Raw genomic sequence first — 14,082 nt, forward strand, 5'->3', positions numbered from 1 at the left:
TTTTAAAATATTTTAAAATTACATATTATGTTACTGTTTGTATAATTTCCGGCTTTTAAAGAAATTTTAAGCTTTACAGATTCACACTCCATTAATTACTATTGACTGTTATTTGGGGTCTTATATAATTTTAAGTTTTCTATAAATTAGGATTCCTTTAAGGACAATGACATCATAAATATTTCCCTCTAACAGAGAAAGTTCTGAAATATGGACGATCCAACCAGAGAGACTCATTGTTTTATTGATTTTGGCCCCAAAAAGCAAAAGTGAATTTAAAGAGACATAAATAAACCATATTATTGTCTCCACTCTACTCAATAAATTTTATTGAAATTCACTCCATAATTTATTATTTAAAAAATTAAATTTTACTGTGTAATGGCAAGTAAGTATTTCTAACTGAAATTATGACTTTCTTCATGTCATTCTTTTACATGTTGGATAAATTAAAAATTAAAGGAAAGAGCATTAGAATTAGTGTTACTTAGGCTAGGGCTTCCCTGCTGGCTCAGTGGTAAAGAAGCCTCCTGCCAGTACAGAAGATGCAGGTTCAGTCCCTGAGTCAAGAAGATCCCCTGGAGAAGGAAATATCAACCCACTCCAGTATTCTTCCCTGGGAAATCCCAAGGACAGAGCAGTCAGGTGGGCTACAGTCTGAGGGGTGGCAAAAGAGCTGGGCATGACTTAGCAACTGAACAACAGGCACCACCTTGGGCTACATTTTTTAATAGTCTAGATATTTGTGTTGGGATCAGGAGGGATCTACCAGAGGATCATACCTGGATGAGGTTTCTTTAGTTTGTCACTTTTCATTATTTGATACCAAAATATAATGATAGTAAAAAATACCCAGCCCTGGTCATGAAAGTAAATAAATACCATATTCTAACTGAAGCTTTCTCTCTTACTGAAACCATACCATTTGGAACAAAATTTTGATTATTTTGTTGTTAAAAAAACATATTGGTCATCTCCAAAGAAAATGGTTATTTTGGTATGATTTTTATATTTCCATGCTCTAAACTCAGGGTAAATATGTAGTGTCATCTAAAATTAAAATAAGAGCCTATTTTTAGTGTTTCTATATCTAGTAGTATATATTTACAATTAAAATTCAATATCAATTTCAGTAACAAATTAGAATTTACAAACTGTAACCACAATGTAAATGTTTTCAAATGTATCATAGATTTTTAAAAGAAAACTGTATTTTTAAATAAAGTACACTTTTACAAATTTAAAAAGATTGTAAGATTCAGCATTTTAAAACATTCCTAATTCAACTTTGTGTCCCTTGGTATTTTATAGGAACTAAAAGGACAAATAATTTCAAAGGATCTAGACCCTTTAGGTTCTAGACCATACCCTATAGAATTATAAGGTTTACATAATTATCTTGAAATAAAATGACTGAATTATAGAAGAAAAGATATTTTTTCTCTTTGGTAGTCATGGTTGCCTTCATTTCATCATATCCATACACCCTACCAAAAATTAGAGACTTTTTTTTGAGAGCTTAAAAAGATGAGTTTATTTGGGAATAGCAGAGGAATTGTAATTTGGGACAAGCAAATTGTAGCAAGCTACAACTGAGTCCATCAGGTTTGAGGTCTAGGTAGTATTTATGAGTAGGAAATGTAAAGAGAGGAGAGTTCACTTAGAATCAGTTAAAATAAAACACAAAGGAAGACCAGCCTTGAAAACTTCCTAAGTAAACAACATTCTTTTAAGCTTCATTTTTCTTTTTTTAAATAAGATTAACTGATTCTACTTCAAACTATACTTATGTAGAAATTTACATTCAAAATAATGCCTACATTATAGTTTTTAAATTACTCTCTTGATAATACTGATGGCCCTCAAAAGTAGAGAAAACTTACTACACTTAAGAAGTTGTTCTAATAGAATTACTCACTACTATAACCCTCACTTTATTTAATAGTATTTGCAAAACTTAAAGTATTTTCTAAAACAGTGGTCATGATAGGGGAAATTTAGCTTATCCAAATGAATTAATACTTAACCCATTACAGTAAAATGCAGTTTATTATGAAATACATGGTGAGCTGAGACATTAGTATTTGTCAAACAATTGAAATACATAAAAGGTATTTTATGGTTCTTAGAATAAATTTAGCTTAATCATTTAATTTTTATTTATTTAAGTATTTAATTATTTTAATATTTAGTTTAATATATTAACATTAAGCAAATTGTAAGTAAAAATTATTTTATATTTAATGTATCTTATTCACACAGGCCTTGTTTAAACATAATACTTCAGAATTATGAGATTATCTGCATATCATTGCAAACAACGTTTGGCCATGATTTGGATATATATAATATATTGTTATGTTGTTGTAAGATAAATATTTCCTAATTTCTCTTGTGTTTTATTTAACATCAAGCAAGTCAAATATTTCACTTGATCAACATATATCCTATGCTTAACCTCAGTTTCTGCCCAAGACATTGAATCCTCTATGTAAAATCACCTTTCTAAAGTGCTCCAGTAACTAATTGTAAAGTCATCATCATCTTAGGAATTATTTTCAGAAACAATACATGTGTCCCTCACCTTCCTGCTGTGCATAATATTTTGACCAATATTTTGACTCCGCATCTTATTTCCCCCTCTATTCCGCAAACAGAATTGGGTAAAATTGTACTTGGGACCCTAATGGAGCCTAAGGACACAATTTCTCATGCCCTTCCCTGCTGTTTGCATTCCTTGGGAATCCCCAAATAATACTCAAAACAGTTCTAAATATTCCAACCAAACATGGGTAATACAGCTAACTTGGACAACTTCTATCTAACATTTAGAATTTTAGGTTTAAGGTCCCTAGAGTAAGAATCAGGGGACTTTACTTTTTTTAATTAAAAAGCTCAGTGTTTTCATTGATATTAGAGGGAAAGGGAATTTTGAGTGACTCTGATTACAGAGGACGTGCTAACAGTAGTCTCCTTCTCATCAGGCAGTATTTATTCAGGTGCAGTTAATACTAAAAGCATATGGACAGGAGAACTTTTTAACTAGGCATTAATTTTGTTTTAAAATCATTGTGTCTTTTAAGCTATAGAATAGGGAGCATGCTTCTCCACCGTAACATGAATCAATGTATTGACATACATTGGCATAGTTTACCTCCTGTTTTTTTCCCCCCAAGATTTACTCTGACCACTGTCTTGAACTACAGTTATGCAAACAAGAAATGTGATCCTCTTGTTTACTAGTAACTAAATTGTCAGCACTGAAAGATAGATTGACATATAGATGTATAAAGTAATGTGATATTCTATGCAAATTTTTTGAAGAGGAGGGAACTTTTACATACATTTATTTGTAGCTTAATACAAGCAATAATTTTATATATAATAGTATTTCACAATTTCATTTTGAATGATAACAGAGAGGGCTTATACTGATGTCACAATTATAGTTTGTATTTATCTCATAATTAGTGATTTTTACTCCAAAAGCAGAATCTTACAATGATTCAATATATTTATATATATATATATTTACTGCTATAGGTGATTACCACTTTTAGTGGTTATTATAATAACTGAACCTAAAACTAGGCTTAGTAAAAGTAGTTTGATTTGGAAAGAAAGCTGTTTGGGGAATGATAAGGCTTTTGGATTTTAGTAATTAAAAAAGCTGTGAGAATATAAAGAGTAATTGCAGTGCTGAACTAGAACAGCATGGTAACTGAATTATAAATGTTAGTATTTTATGATGTTGTTGCTTATTGTGAAACATTCAGAGCATGAGTTAAAATTTCATTTATCATATTGTCTTGTAGGGGCCCAGGTGGTGGTAGACCTTGGCCAAACCCAACAAATGCCAATTCAGTGAGTATATATATATATTTTCACTTTCTTTGTGCTTTGTAACATTTAACAACAAAAATCTGTTCCTTTTGAAAGCCCCACAATTGGTTATATTAACTTTTTTTAATAATTCACAAGTGTTTTTATATGTTCTTAAAATATATATATAATCTTTGAAATTATGTGATTTGTTTCACTTCAAGATGTAAGGTAAAGATGCATTCTACATAGATTAACGGACATTCAAAAAATAGAGGAATAGCGTGATTTATTGCAAAAAGAATCCTGCAGCAGCCTACATTTATCTTAAAATCTATCATATAATGAATTCACCTTCTAAAATAACTATAATAATCACTAAGTTGCCAAATAAAACCAATTGTTACCAGGTATTATGATTCTATTTGCTGTTCTAGTTGTACCTAGGCTTGCTCTCTTGCTGCTCCAGGAAGCAAGTATACCTTTGCCTTGTGTCTGTGGACTAAGCTGCCATCCTTACGCTTGTATCTATGGTATCTGTGTATCTGGCATCATGGGAATTTTCCTTATGCATTTTGTGGCTGTGATTTGACTGCATAAACACATTTCTTAATAATGTCACAAATATAGGCACAGGTTAAAATTTAAGCTTTCGGTCTTAAAAATAATACTTTAGATTTACTGACCCAGGAAATAGCTTTCTTGACTTCTGAAACCTTGGGTTCAATATGTGAGAGAGTCCTGCTCTGTGCATCTGTGTGGTATGTGCACTGCACAAAGATGCCTGAGTCAGAGTCAGTAGGAGACTGAAAGATAGCTGGTTTCCAGTCATGAAGTCTGTGGAGTATTTACCCAGAAGGGTTGCCTTTTGCTTATATGCAGGGGTACCTACATTGACTAGCAGTGGCCTTAATTCTCAGCAAACATGAAACTGATCCAATGTTTAACATTAATTTAAATTTCAAGAAAATTTAATGTGAAGTGTGGATGGTATGGACTTACCATGTAGCTCAGCTGGTAAAGAATCCACCTGCAATGCAGGAGACTCCAGTTCGATTCCTGGGTGTGCAAGATCTGCTGGAGAAGGGATAGGCTACCCACCCCAGTATCCTTGGGTTTCCCTGTGGATGGTGTAGACAGAATCATCCTGAATCTATTGCTGTTCTAAAGTAGAAATCACTTACTTCTCAGTTAAGTAACTGTCATATTTTTAGAGACAATGTTTAATCTGTATTACTTGCCTATCTCTTAGATTCAATAGCTATGACGTTTGATAATTAAATAAAATTGCTTGGGGTGGAGAGAATGATGATGTTGCTTCTGTTTGGGTCTTCAGTGCACTATTTCAGCAGATCTTATAAGATAACCTTTTACCTGGTTATGTTATATATGACTATCTTCACTCCAGTTTTTTCATTTGCATATATGCTTTTGAATACTTCACATTTCTATTTCCTTTTTGCTCTATGTGCCTTTCAAACTTTAAGACTTCCCTTTAAAATGGCATCTAACTAGCAGCTCAGATGCTTTCTTTGAACTTCCCATTAAAATATACCCAAAGGTGCAGGAAAACAATTTTTTAATAACGGTAGGAATTCTGCCAGTCTTCCTGTTGTCAGAATCTGGAACATATTTCTATTATCTGCACATCTGGTGAAACAGGATTAAAAAGCACAATCGATGACCCACCTCCACTAGTAAGCTTTCCTACCTAAAAGCAAAAAGAACTCCCCCTTCCTCAGTGCCTGCTTAGCCAGCCATCCCTACACTGCCTACACTGCAGGGCAGGAGTGAGCTCACACCCACCACTGCCCACCTCCCCCAGCACCTCCTTCTGTACTCTTAACTGGAGACCCTATCCTCTAAAAGCCACCAAGGAAGGACTGATACTGAAGGTGGTACATTGTACCTAGCATCATCCGAGTAAAGAGTATTAGATAGAGGCAGAGATGAGGAAAGAGTTGTCCTTTCTTTTGATTGTTAAAGTACAGTGAGCCCCTGACATATGAACCTTCAAGTTTCAAACTTTCAAAGATACGAACATTTGTTCACGTGTCCAATCATGTAAGTTAGTTCACGTGTTTGGTGTATATTGTCACCAGCTTGCATCCTCCACACACAGTTGTGCTTTTGTGTACTTTACAGTACCGTGTAGAGTACAGTCATACAGTATCTTTATTTCAAGTCCAGGATGTCTAGAACCTGGCATAAAAGCAGCGGTGATGTAGGTGGTACTGTTAAGAAGTGCCAGCTGTTGTACTATACTACTGTACTTTTCAAGGTACTATCAGTTCAGTTCAGTCGCTCAGTCGTGTCCGACTCTTTGCAACCCCATGAATCACAGCACGCCAGGCCTCCCTGTCCATCACCAACTCCCGGAGTTCACTCAGACTCACGTCCATCGAGTCGGTGATGCCATCAAGCCATCTCATCCTCGGTCGTCCCCTTCTCTTCCTGCCCCCAATCCCTCCCAGCATCACAGTCTTTTCCAATGAGTCAACTCGTCGCATGAGGTGGCCAAAGTACTGGAGTTTCAGCTTTAGCATCATTACTTCCAAAGAAATCCCAGGGCTGATCTCCTTCAGAATGGACTGGTTGGATCTCCTTGCAGTCCAAGGGACTCTCAAGAGTCTTCTCCAACACCACAGTTCAAAAGCATCAATTCTTCGGCGCTCAGCCTTCTTCACAGTCCAACTGTCACACCCATACATGACCACAGGAAAAACCATAGCCTTGAGTGTAAGATTAAAAATGTTTTATTTTGTGTTTGTTTTTTTAATGTATTATTTGTATAAAAAGTATTTTAAACCTCTTACAGTACAATACTATATAGCCAGTTATGTCAGTTTGGGTACCTAGGCTAACTTTATTGGACTTACAACAAATTAGACCTACAAATGCACTCACAGAACAGAACTCATTCATATTTAGGGGACTTACAGTACCAAAAACACTCTTCAGGATTTCACAGAGCCAAGCAGTGTGGATAGAAGAATTCAGGTCAGCAGCTCTACGTTATTTTAGATCCTGAGAAACACTGGAAGTTAAGAGAAGGAGCTGTGCACACTAAACCACTGTCCAACAACCACTCCAAAGTGGGCATTTGGCCAGCACACATGCAGGCCCATAATCAAGTTGAAAGCAATCCCTGCTAATGTGATTAACGTATACCACATACGTGTCTTCCTACCCTCAAAGAATTTGATGGGATAGGGCAAAGTTGTGAGAACACCTATCGTTTTCTCTTCACAAAGAGAAAGGAGTCATCATCCTGAGCACGGAAAGGAAAAGCATTCCTCCGAAATATGGTTGTTTATGAGAAGAAAAAATCATAGGCAACAGATGACTTTCTAGCAAAAACATAAGGCTTACGTGAAACAAAGCAAAAGTATTCAAGAGGGATTTTTTTTTCCCTTGCATACCATTGATTATACTGTAGTGACAATTTACCTGTGTTATTTTGAATTCCAAGTTCTTTGGACTTTTTGTATTTAAAATTACAAATAGTTTTCATTTTGTGTCAGTACAGTATGCCCAGGGCTCCTCAGGGTAGCATGCTAAAAGTCAGTTGCTTTGTTTCTGCTGTTTCAAAATATGTTTTATATTTTTTTTTCTTTTAAGAACTTTGTTTCCTAAAAACAAAGAGATTATCTTTCACAGTATAAGGATCAACACTTAAAAATTAATATTGATGTAATCTGTTTTCTGATCTGCACACCTTATTTTTATTTCACCAGTTGTCCCTACAATGTCTTTTGTAACAAAAGAAAATCCCCATTCACTTGTTACATTCATTTGTCAAGTCCCTTTGTCTCCTTTAACCTGGAACAGTTCCTTTGTCTTTTTTAACCTTGGAGTTTTGTTGACCACAAGCCAGTTATTTTGTGCAGTGTCCCATAATTTGGTCTGGGTGGACATTTCCTCACAATTAGATTCAGGTTATATATATTTGTCAGGAATCCTCAGAAATAATTTTGTGTTTTTCTCAGTGCATCATTTCAGGAGGTGTGTGATGGTAATTGTCTATTATTTGTGTTACTTATATTAACTTCAGTCACTTAGTTAAGGTGGTGCTTGTTATGTTTCTCCACTGTTATTGTTTTTCCCTTTGTAATTCTCTGCTTGTGAGACGTACTTTGACACTGCCATAAAGATCATACATTAATCCGCTGCTTTTTGTGTCCACTGATAATTCTCTCCTGAATTATTTCACTATGTTGGTTGCCAAATGGCTATTTTCTAATTCTATCTTTCCTTCTCTACTTATTACTTGACTCTTTCCTAGATGAGTTTTTCTTTCTTCTCCAATCATTTGTGTATATCTGATGTACTTGTGGATTCTACTTTGTCCAAAGGGTTTTGTTTTTTAAATAAAATCATGTCAGATTTGTCCAGTTAGAACCCCTTCAAGTTGGGTCATTTGTCCTTTTGACATATCCCTGTTACACTTTGAGCATTTTGAAGCTCATATTTTCCCAGTCTTAACCCTGATAACAGCCATTTATGTAAGGGTCTTTGGTTCCTTTTAGTGGAGAGTAGTATTTAGAACCCATTGGTGTGACCTAGCTTCTAGCCATCTCAACCAACATATATATATACACACACACATATAGCCACACACATCTGTATCTTTCTGTATCTATCCATATTAAAACCAGGAGTACACGCTACAGCTATTTACAATTAGCCAAGACATGGAAGCAACCTAAGTATCCATAATGAATAAAGACGATGTGCTGTGTGTAAATGGTATATTCAGTTCAGTTCAGTCACTCAGTCGTGTCTGACTCTTATGACCCCATGGACTGCAGCACGCCAGGTCTCCCTGTCCATCACCAACATTGAGTCAGTGATGCCATCCAACCATTTCATCCTCTGTAGTTCCCTCCTTCTCCTGCCCTCAGTCTTTCACAATGGTATATTACTCAGCCATAAAAAAAAAGAATGAAATAATGCCATTTGTGGCAACATGAATGGATCTAGAGATTATCATGCTAAATCAGACAAATCAAAATATCATATGATGTCATCCATATGTGGAATCTGATTTTTTAAACGATACAAATCAACTTATTTACAAAATAGACACAGATTCCCAGATATCAAAAACAAACATGATTCCCAAAGTGGGAGAATGTGGAAGGGATGGATAAATCAAGAGCTTGAGAATAACATACACGTGCTACTATATACAAGATAATCAACAAGAACCTACTATATACCAAGAAAACTCTACTCAGTATTCTGTGATAACTTATATGAGAGAAGAATCTGTAAAAGAATGAATATATGTGTATGTATAACTGAATCACTTTGCGGTACACTTGAAACTAACACTACTGTACATCAGCTAAAATCCAATAAAATGTAAAAGCAAAGTCCATGAGTGCACACTGGTGCTTCAACTGTAATTCAACACAACAGAGTTCATTCTAGACTTTCTGTTTTCCATGTTTATTATTCACTTCTCTGAAAGTAAGAAGTCTGCCTACCATTATCCACAATAAATTTATATATCTGTGTAATATGTATCTTTACATAGTTTTGTCATATATGTTTTGAACAAAAATCTTTTGGCACCCCTTTACATGGCAGCACGAGAAACATTTTTAAAAACAAATTTATGGGACTTACCTGGTGGCACAGTGGATAAGAATCTGCCAGCCAGCTCAGGGGACATGGGTTCAGTCCCTGGTCCAGAAAGATTCCATATACCGAGGAGCAACCAAACCCCTGTACCAACTGCTGATCCCGAAACTCTAGAACCTGCGAACCACAACTTCTGAGCCCATGTGCTACAACCGCTAAACCCCAACCCCCAGAGTCTGTGTCCTCCTCAACAAGACAGATCACCACAGTGAGAAGTCCACACTCTGCAACGAAGAGTGGCCCCCGCTCACCAAAACTAGAGATAGCTTGCACTCAGCAGCAAAGACTCGGTGCACCCAAAACAAAATAAAATTATTTTTTTAATTTATGTTTTAATTCAGATAAGAATATGATTTTTACTTTTAACTTCCCTTATGCTGAGTACAACAGTATTGGCCTCTAATTCGTACTTGGAAACTTAGAAGTCTGCCAACCTTTTTATTTTTCATGTTTTTCACAAAGAACTGTACATTTGAGCTGAACTGTAAAACAGGTTCTAATCATAAAGCAGCAAGCACTTTTATCAAAAATACCTGAATTAGCTTTGTCAGGAGATACTTTTGATTATATGTACCAGCCTAACTAGGCTCATACTGAAAAAGACTTCTACTGGGTCATGTATCTGAAAAGTCCAGATGTAAGTTTGCTGGGGGACACATTTGGCTCCAGGGGTTCAAATAACACCATCAGGACCTGGTCCCTATTCATCGCTTACCCTTGTTCCACGAGTCTGGCAAGAAGGCTGTGTGAAGCTCCACATCTGTATCCTCACAGCTCCCTGTTAAGCACAAAAGAGCACAACTCTCATCAGTTAAGCACAGGTACTGGAAGTAACTAACTGAAGTAGATTTGCTTAGCTTAGATACACATAGGCTTATTCATGAGCCAGTTACGACCCGGGGGTACAATGCTCTATCCACCAGGCCTGGGTCACGTACTCAACCCCCTAAGCCCCACCTGAACCACATGGAAAAAGAAGGGAGATACGGTTCAAAGAAAATGCAAGGAACAATTGGCAGAAGAGGGGCTGAGCAGAAACAACAGATGATCAGTACAGCATTGTATCCATCAACTCACTGACTTGACAGGAGACAGAAAGCTCCCATAAGGAAAAATGAGGATCCACCAGAGTGATTAAGCCTAAGAGAAATACAAATATTTCACTCCAGATAGGAGCTTTGCCCTATTAAAAATAAGGTGCTCATTGTTTTAAAGAGCACTGAAAAATAACACTTTCAGCTTTACAGTGACACAGAGAATGTTCCCCTGCCTGGTTTCTAGTGAACAGAATTTCAATGCATATAAGGTAGTTTTGAATTTCACAGTTGATGAAAACTCCTTAGCTAAAATGTTAAGCTACTTAGCTAATCATTTTTTTTTAATAAAGCCAAAGAGAACCTCTAGGTATTCTGCTATTCATCTACCATGGCACCAGTCGTAAATACTAGGAATCCGAATATTTCAGGATTTTTGGATTCTCGTCACATCTCTTGAATTTTCTGCCTAGCTTAACCAGACAAACATATGGCCTTAATTTTTATTATCTGTCAAATAAGAGATTTGTGTAGTTCTATGATTCTGATCTTCTAGCTCTCTGGTCTTATCTTCTACATCTGCATTTTCATCTTAATGGACATTTTGTATAATACATGGGGGAGAGGTGGAGGGAAAAGATTAATTATGTTGGGGAAATTCTGGTGACTGGAGGTGGAGAAAAGCCTAGACAAAAGTAAAGAGAAGAGGGATTGTAGGAAATGTGTGAGGAAAAAGTATTAGATTCTTAGTGTCTGGAACATAGCTTTGGAAGGCAGAGAAGGCAGCAAAGCTGGAAAAAGAAAGATGGACCATGATGTGTTCAGGGCTTTGAATGCTTAAAAATCTGGAATTATCATCTCCATGGAACAGAGTTTTGTTTTAGGATGATAGTATATAAAATGGATACACGGAGAAACAATATTAAAAGAGTAGAACAACAGGCCTTAAAAAATGTCAGAGTCTGAGGTAGAGCAGTGGAGAAAGGATGGAAGAGATAAAAATGTCACACATGTAATCAAAAATAACTGGTGATTGTTGGATTTGAGGATAAAGAAATGAAGGTGGTGATTTCAGGTCATTGAGACTAGTTTCCAGGGAAAGATATACCCAATTGAATGCAGATTCCAAGGAATAGCAAAGACAGATAAGACGACCTTAATGAACAGTGCAAAGAAATAGAGGGAAACAATAGAATGGGAAAGATTAGAGCTCTTTTGGAAAGAGATTGGGAAAAACTGGAGATGTCAAGAGAACATTTCAAACAAGGATGGGCCCGATAAAGGACAGAAACAGTAGGGACCTAACAGAAGCAAAAGAAAATTAAGAAGAGGTGGCACAAAACTATACAAAAAAGGTCTTAATGACCCAGATAATTATGATGGTGTGGTCACTCACCTAGAGCCAGATATCCTGAAGTGTGAAGTGGGCCTTAGGAAGCATGACTACAAATAAAGTTAATGGAGACGACAGAATTCAGCTGAGCTATTTCAAATCCTAAAAGATGCTGTTAAAGTGCTGCACTCAGTATGTCAGCAAATTTAGAAAACTCAGCAGTGGCCACAGGACTGAAAAAGGTTTTCAGTCCCATTCCCGAAGAAGGGCAATGCCAAAGAATATTCAAGCTACCATACAATTGCAGTCATTTCACATGCTATTAACGTTATGCTCAAAATCCTTCAAGCTAGGCTTCAACAGTACATAAACCGAGAGCTTCCATATGTGCAAGCTGGCATTAGAAAAGGCAGAGGAACCAGAAATCAAGTTGCCAACATTCATTGGATCATGGAGAGAGCAAGGGAATTCCAGAAAAACATTAGTTCTGCTTCATTGACTATTGTGAAGTCTTTGATTATGTGGATCACAACAAACCGTGGAAAATTCTTAAAGAGATGGGAATACCAGACCACCTTACACCTGTGTCCTAAGAAACCTTGTATGCAGATCAAGAAGCAACAGTTAGAACTATACATGGAACTATGGACTGATTAAAAATTGGGAAAAGAGTACAACCAAGATGTATGTTGTCACCCTGCTTATTTAACTTATATGCAGGGTACATCCTGCCAAATGCCAGGCTGAATGACTCACAAGCTGGAATCAAGATTACCAGGAGAAACACCAACAACCTCAGATATGCAGATAATACCATTAATTGCAGGAAGCAAAGAGGAACTAAAGAGTCTCTTGATGAGGGTGAAAGAAGAGAGTGAAAAAGCTGGCTTAAAACTCAACTTTCAAAAAACTAAGATCATGGCATTCAGTCCCATCATTTCATGGCAAATAGAAGATGGGAAAGTGGAAACAGTGACAGATTTTATTTTCTTGGGCTCCAAAATCACTGCAGACAGTGACTGCAGCCATGAAATTAAAAGACTCTTGCTCCTTGGAAGAAAAGCTATGATAAACCTAGACAGCATGTTTAAAAGCAGAGACATCACTTTGCCAACAAAGGCCCATAAAATCAAAGCTATAAAAGTTTTTCCAGTAGTCATGTACGGATGTGAGATTTGGGCCATAAAAAAGGCTGAGCACCAAAGAATACTTTTGAACTGTGGTGTTGGAGAAGACTTTTGAGAGTCCTTTGGACTGCAAGGAGATCAAACCAGTCAATCCTAATGGAAATCAACCCTGAGTATTCGTCGGAAGGACTGATGCCGAAGCTGAAGCTCCAGTATTCTGGTCACCTGATGCAAAGAGCTGACTCACTGGAAAAGCCCCTGGTCCTGGGAAAGATTGAAGGCAAAAGGAGAAGAGGGTAGCAGAGGATGAGATGGTTAGAGAGCATCACCAACTCTATAAACATGAATTTGAGCAGGCTCTGGAAGATAGTGGAGGACAGAGGAACCTCGCATGCTGCAGTCCATGGGGTCACAAAGAGCTGGACATGATGTAGCAACCCAACATCATCATCAAGGAGGATGGGAGTAACACAGAGTGAAGTAAGGACATGGGGGAAATGCAGGCTTAGAGGGTAGGCTGTGAGCTTGGTTTTTGGAATGTTAAATTTCAAGAATTTGTAAAGCACCACCTTTGACTCTTCTACAGTGCCTAATGTGTGTTTCTGTAATTGTGCTTAACGCGTTATGTTATAGTAAATCTATAAAGTTCAGCCTCTGCTGAGTACCCATGATGTGTGACCAGCAGTTTTTTATTTTCCCTTAGTCACATGCCCTTCCTACATTCCTTGTCCTTGGCCCCTTTTCTATCAGCTAAACTTGTCTCTTATTTTACGGTGGGGGAAAAAAAAATAAACATTAGACTCACATTTCTTCAAATTCTACACTTTAGTAATTATCAGCCCTTTAATCCTATGTCTTTCCTCTTAGTAATGTTCTTCTCAATGCTAGCCATTTGGTCTGGTCTCTTTATCCCACCTCTTAATGTTTCTACATATCTTGCTCTTTCATTTTTTAGAGGAGTCTTCATCTATCCCTTTCCACTGGCTGGAATTTTCCCTAACAGTGTGCCAATTAACAAATCCCAGGACAACCTTAGAACCCCCAGTCTTTCTCTCTTCTAGAGTTGGAAGGGATATCTGAGAGAAGACTTCTCTCAACCCTTCCTCGGTGTCAAACC

General features: G+C 36.8%; 1 protein-coding gene across 4 annotated transcripts in view; it reads left to right on the plus strand.

The window, feature by feature from the left end:
- The window catches only part of SSBP2 (single stranded DNA binding protein 2), a 315,215-nt gene that overhangs the window by 263,122 nt on the left and 38,011 nt on the right, over positions 1 to 14,082 (plus strand). For all 4 annotated transcript variants that reach the window (XM_040239441.1, XM_040239442.1, XM_040239444.1 and 1 more), the window contains one exon: positions 3,816 to 3,864. In XM_040239441.1, coding sequence (XP_040095375.1) covers positions 3,816 to 3,864 — 49 coding nt within the window. The remainder of the gene's footprint in view (positions 1 to 3,815; positions 3,865 to 14,082) is intronic.

The sequence above is a fragment of the Oryx dammah genome, unplaced genomic scaffold, assembly GCF_014754425.2.
Source record: "Oryx dammah isolate SB20612 unplaced genomic scaffold, SCBI_Odam_1.1 HiC_scaffold_5, whole genome shotgun sequence".
NCBI lineage: Eukaryota > Metazoa > Chordata > Mammalia > Artiodactyla > Bovidae > Oryx > Oryx dammah.